This window comes from Suricata suricatta, chromosome 1 (genome assembly GCF_006229205.1).
Source record: "Suricata suricatta isolate VVHF042 chromosome 1, meerkat_22Aug2017_6uvM2_HiC, whole genome shotgun sequence".
Classification (NCBI taxonomy): Eukaryota; Metazoa; Chordata; class Mammalia; order Carnivora; family Herpestidae; genus Suricata; species Suricata suricatta.
In genome coordinates this window covers 50,161,470-50,167,121 of record NC_043700.1, presented here as the reverse complement: position 1 = coordinate 50,167,121, position 5,652 = coordinate 50,161,470, and the positions used below count along the sequence as shown (strand labels likewise).

The 5,652-nt window shown below is 50.5% G+C and overlaps 1 protein-coding gene across 1 annotated transcript in view; it reads right to left on the bottom strand.

Annotated features, from left to right (window-relative positions):
• Positions 1 to 4,940, bottom strand: part of GATA4 (GATA binding protein 4) — a 51,139-nt gene extending 46,199 nt beyond the window's left edge. Inside the window, exons 1-2 of the mRNA XM_029938649.1 lie at positions 4,561 to 4,940; positions 2 to 876 (exon numbers count right to left, since the gene is read on the bottom strand). Of these exons, the coding sequence (XP_029794509.1) occupies positions 2 to 366 (365 nt within the window). The 5' untranslated portion in view covers positions 367 to 876; positions 4,561 to 4,940. The remainder of the gene's footprint in view (position 1; positions 877 to 4,560) is intronic.
• Between the last annotated feature and the right edge of the window lie 712 nt (positions 4,941 to 5,652).

Genomic DNA, 5,652 nt, shown 5'->3' with positions numbered 1-5,652 from the left:
GGCAGCGGCGGCCGCCAGCGACCCAGTGGTCCCCGGGAAGGAGAAGCGCGGAGACACAGGCGGCGGGGTGTAGGCGGCTCCCTCGGCCCCCGCCTGGCTCCAGCCTGGGCTGCTCTGCTGCGTTCCGGGCCCGGCACCCGACGGGGCGCCGCCGGAGCTGCCGCCAGAGGTGGCTCCGGACGCAGCGCTCCCGCCTCCGCCCTGGAGATAAGACAGGCCCAGCACCGAGGAGGGCACCCGCGGCGTGGGCACGTAGACGGGGGAGGACGCAGCGCCCGCGCTGTGCATGAAGGCGCCCGGGCCACCCGCCTCGTAGGCCCCGGGAGGGGGGCCGTGGTTGGCAGCCATGGCCAAGCTCTGGTACATGGCCTCCGCGAGCTCTCCGCTTCCGAGTCCTCTCTCTCACTCGCGAGTCAAGGCGCAAGGCGGGGAGAGAAAGTAACAATAATAGTAAAAAATAATAATAATAATAATAATAATAATAATAACGTACAGGTGAGGGCTGTCACATAAATGAAGATCCAAAATCAAAAGTAAAAAATGCAAATCGCTCAAAAATATATACGTATTAAATCCAGCATTGAGCAAAAGACTCTAGGCTATGGTTTACAGGAAAATCCCAAATTGAGTGTTTGGTTCTTCCCAGAGGTGCTGGAGAAGGGGCCGGAGCTACCCCAGAGCCTAAAGGTCCCGAGCGCCTACAGGAGTGGCAGAAGACGCGGGGTAGTGCCTGAGCGCCGGTATGGGCCACGGGTCTTCGGGTCACGCCGGTGGCGGGTGCTGCGCACCGACTTCGAAACACTGCGTGCGGTAGGCTGGCTCCGGCAGATGCGGAGGGTTGGGCTGGCTCCTGTTCTCCTCGCCGCAGCCGCGGTCCTGAAGGGGAAGGACAAAAATGGACACAAGTTCACCCGACACGTTCTGAGCCTACTTTCCCTGTGTTTGGCTGCTTTTTCCCCGCACTGCAAACCAACGAAATCGCCCAGCTTTGAAGGCCATGCGGTTCCGAAGGAAGCTGAGGTCTTTGTTTTTCCGAGGCCTTGGAGTCTGATTGCCCCAGGGAAGCCTAGGGAGGGGAGCCTTAGAGAAGTGGGGCCTCACGGTTATTAGATATGTAATTACTGTTGTATTGCTTGTCAAGTAAGACTTTAATTTCACCTTATTTTTCAAGCATATTCTGGTCACAGAATTTTGAAGTTCAAGGGTTTCAGTTTCCAGCAGAGTGCCTGGGCCCCAAGAAATATTGCTCATCTTTGTTCCCCCGTCTAATCAGAAGCGTCTCTGGCCGTGAAAACTCTTTAGATTGCCCATGAAACACAATGACAAACTTTATAAAAACCAGCAACCTAAGAAATTTTTGTTTGTAATCTTTTTATTAAAGCTAGAGTTTAAATGTTTATACACGAGCACAGTGTCTGCTAAATCTCTTGTGAAATCTCTTATACATTCACACACTATACCATGTGGAAGTCAAATCAGACAAAGTATTTGTTTCTGGCAAATAGTTATATTTTAGTGATTTTGCCGATTGGACATTAAAACCGGAATAGTGAGAGAAATGCACAAGTTCACTTTGTGGAACTATGCACTGGACCATTCAGATTCACCGAATGGGGTTTTCCATAGAAAATCACTGGTCCACCCATCGAGGGAATCAGAACACCAATGACAAACCGTCTGAAGAGGAAGAACAGTTCGTAGGATTGGTTATGCCCTGTATCCTGTGTTTTTATTTTCTCCAGCAATATTTCTGATAAAGAGCTCAGCGTTCTGAAGCACCTGCTCTGTCCCAGGTTGTTCTCTCCACAGCTCCCCAAATAAAAGTCTGTCTCCTTTTACAAAAGAAGGAACTGAAGCATGGGAAAGTTTTGAAATTTGTCAAAGATCAAAGTACAATGAAAAGGGCTGGGGGACAGAACCCATGGGGCTCCAGGGATTGGAGGCTGACCACTACATTCCCACTTTTTTCCTTAAGAAGAGGCAGCCACTTTTTAACAGTGGTTTCTTTTTCATTGCAATGGAATTACAAAAACATGAATTGTAATGTTTATTACATTTATTATACTAAGCCCTTTATTATACTAAACCCAAGCTCTGTCACTGAATAAATGATTTTAGACACATTACTTAACTTCTGTGCCTCAGTTTCCTCATTTGCAAAAATGCAAATATTAAAAGTATCTATCTTGTGGAGTCATGGTAAGGACTGTGAGGATCATAAATTAATATATGTAAAGCAAGTTTAGTAGGGTTTTATAAAACTTATAACAGGTACAAAGTTCTATATAATTGTTGGCTGTTATTATTATTACAGACTTCTAATGTACCATAAGACAATGCCTCAGATATAATCATACTATAATGAATGGTCATCTTAAGTATTTAAAAAAAATTCTGAAAATAGAATCTCTAATATACACTATATAATGCTTTTAACCATCTTTGCAACATCACTAATGATAATGGAGTTAATAGCACTAGATTCTATAGTCACATGTTAACTCCTAGATGGTGTATTATTTGCTTTCATAACTATACAATAAAAATTGGTTTGTTGGACATTTTCTTCCCATCAGAAGTTTGGGAAGAGGGTGGATGCAAAAAATATTATCTGAGGGACACGTGGCTGACTCCATCGGTGGAGGATGCAACTCATGATCTCAGGGTTGTGAGTTCAAGCACCACGGTTGGGTGTAGAGATTACATAAAACTAAAATATTTTTAAAAAATTATCTGAAATCACCAACTTCACGCTTTGAAAAGGCAAAAAAAATTAGCACTTCATAGGACTCTGTGGGCTTCAATAAGTAAATACATAGGCTTACTCTGATAAAATATTCAGTATTTAATTTTTAAATCAAATAGTTGACCAATTTCATTGTATTTTCTGTAATACTCAACTTCTGTACTTCTAATACATAACATCATACTTTTTTCACATAACTGCAGGAAAGGAAGATTTATAATTTTGTAAACCAACTTACACGCAGATGCTAGTTTACCAGCTTTAAAATGTAAATGCTAAAAATGCCAAAAATCTAACATTTGTCTTTATTAAATTCTCTGCCTTTTAAAATGGCTGGTACATCACCTGGGCTTTGGATTAGTGAACAATAGAAGGTGGAGAAAATACCGCTCTACACCTTTCTGGAAAGACAAGGAATCACTCTGCTTGCTTCTGTTACTAAGTCTCAGTTCAGGCGTCCGCGGAGGAAGCAGAACGAGCTACTGAGAATGGCAGAAGAGATCTGGCCTCATGGTGGGGACTCTGGCCTGCTTCCCAGTTTTTCCCTCTCCTCCAGATCACTCATTTCAGTTCACCTCCAATTCACAAGCCAAACAGGAGATGCTTTCTTCGTGATTTAGCCCACAGCCCTTTTCCGATCGAAAACTTGTCCTAACGTCTGCGTTTATTTACAGGTCACTCCTGCTCTTTGGGCTCAGCCTCTCACCTTCCCTCTCGGCCTGCCTGCCCCGCAGAAAAGTGTCACACACGAACGCACAAACTAGGCAGCAATAATATAGCTGGCCGCTGCTGGGGAACGTGGAGACTCAGAGGTTTGGGGGGCCATCATTCTGTTATCCCAATGAAACCTTAATTTAAAAGCCTGAAACCTCCTACTCTTGGCTGTCCATTTCATTTCTGAGAAACACAGGAAATACTTTCCTCCCGCGCTTCCCCAACCTTTCCCGAAAAGCTGTACGTGCAGCCCCAAATCCCACCAGCCTTGGGTCCTTCACCCTGCTTGCCAACCGAAAAGCCTGCGAGTTCCCTCAACCTGGTGGCAGTCACCATCCGGGCATCCTCCTCTTACCTGAAGGACCCACCAGCCCAAAGCCAAGCGACATAATACTGTGGATCGGGGCAGCTAACCGTGGCCAGCAGAGGGACGTCATTGCTTTTCTCCCCGGTTCCGGCCCTCAGCTGCTTTCACCCAGAAGCAGAGTGGGTGGCGTTCTGACTCTCTGGAACCCCGAGAGGAAGGCTAGAAGGCTGGCCAGAAGGGCATAAAACCACCGGGCCCTCAGTAGCGGTTCCCGAATTCGAAGCGCCTCCCCGGGGCCCAAGGCCCAGTTGCGCGGCCTCCCACCGCCACCCAGTCCCCTGAGTAGCCGACCGGCGACACTCCTCGCCTGAGCCCCTCCGTGCGACCTGGCCCGGGTCAGCTGGTCAGTGTGATTTCGCACAGCCATCATCACCATCCAGGCCCTGGCCTGGGAGGTGCAAACAAGGGCTGGGGGACATATACGCGGGAGCAGGGATTAAAAACGTTCAAGTTCACACACACACACACACACACACACACACACACTCCAAAAGTACTTAGAATATTCCTCTCCGCTTCCCCTCCACCCCCCAGTCTTAACTTTGCTTTAAAGCATCTGTTAAACCAAAGCGAAAAATTAAGCAGGCTTTGGCCAGTTTGGGGGAGGAGGGAGTGATCAACGTCTCCTTTCCACCCACTAGTTACCTCTCCACTCCCAGCCAAACAAGCGCAGAGGGGCTCTGAATTTTGCAAACGGTGGGAAAGAGCAAGGAGAAGACAGAAAAAGCAGTACCTGCTGGGACTTGAGCTTCCTGGAGGGCCGGCGCACTCCCCTGGGCGCCCTGGGAGCTTTGGCAGCGGCTGTGTCTCTCGGCCACTGTGCCGGCCGCCTCGGAGTCCCCCAGCTCCCGGCGCCAGTCCTCTCGCCCTTGCGCTCCAGCTCCCGGGCGCTGACTGGCCGGTGGGAGTCACGTGCAAGGGCGGGGGGCGGGGGAGCGCCGCAGAGGCAGCACCTCCGCTCCGCGCCGGGCTTCGGGGCTGTTCTGAAAACTCCCCCCCAGGCAAAGTCCAGGCGCTCCGATCTCGGAAAATGTTAAAGGGCCACCGGTCGGGGCGCAGGGCTTCACCCACCGCCCTGCCAGAGACCAATTCGGTTTTCAGTTTTGCCCGGGGTCAGCTTTAATCAGGAGCCCCCTTTCCCTCCACCCCACTCCCCACCCCCACCTCCTGGTGGTCCCGGTCCAGCCGCAGCCCAAGACTCGCGGAGCAAGGGCGGGGCTAATAGAGGGGAAGGTGACCTTTCGGCCAGACCCCTGATCTGCTGTGGAGCATAGGCTTAGCAGGGGTGTCCGGCTAGCTGCGAGTCTCCAGAAGGTGGTGGATAGTGGGGCTTCTGCCAGCCCTGAACTGCGGGTGGAGAAGACAACCAAACCTGGGTCTGGCCCACTCAAGTCAGAGCGCAGAGACTGAAGCTTCGCTTCCGCCTTCCCAGCAGCCTGGGGAGTCCGCAAGACGGCCTCTCCAGCCCTCAATTTTATGTATTTATGCAAAACGTGCACCCCTTCCTGGCGACGCTTCCCATCTCTTGCGGCCTCCTCCCTTCAGATCTTTCCGTTTTCCCAGCAGCTTTCGGCGTCGCTGCACAAATTCTAGGGACGTGGCGGGGGCTTGGGAAGGTTGGCAGTCTAGCCGGCTTTCTCAGCGGAGAGGGCTCTTCCAAAGCCCTTTCAGCCCCCTCTCTAGAGCTGGGGGCGGGGAGGGTGGCAGGCCTGAGTCTGGAGTCGGCGTCAGTGCCTAGAGGCCCCAGCGCAGCGGGGCTGCGAGCCGGAGAGTCCCTCAGACAGGTCTAAAGGTTAATAGAGCAATCACAGGGCCCTATTACCGC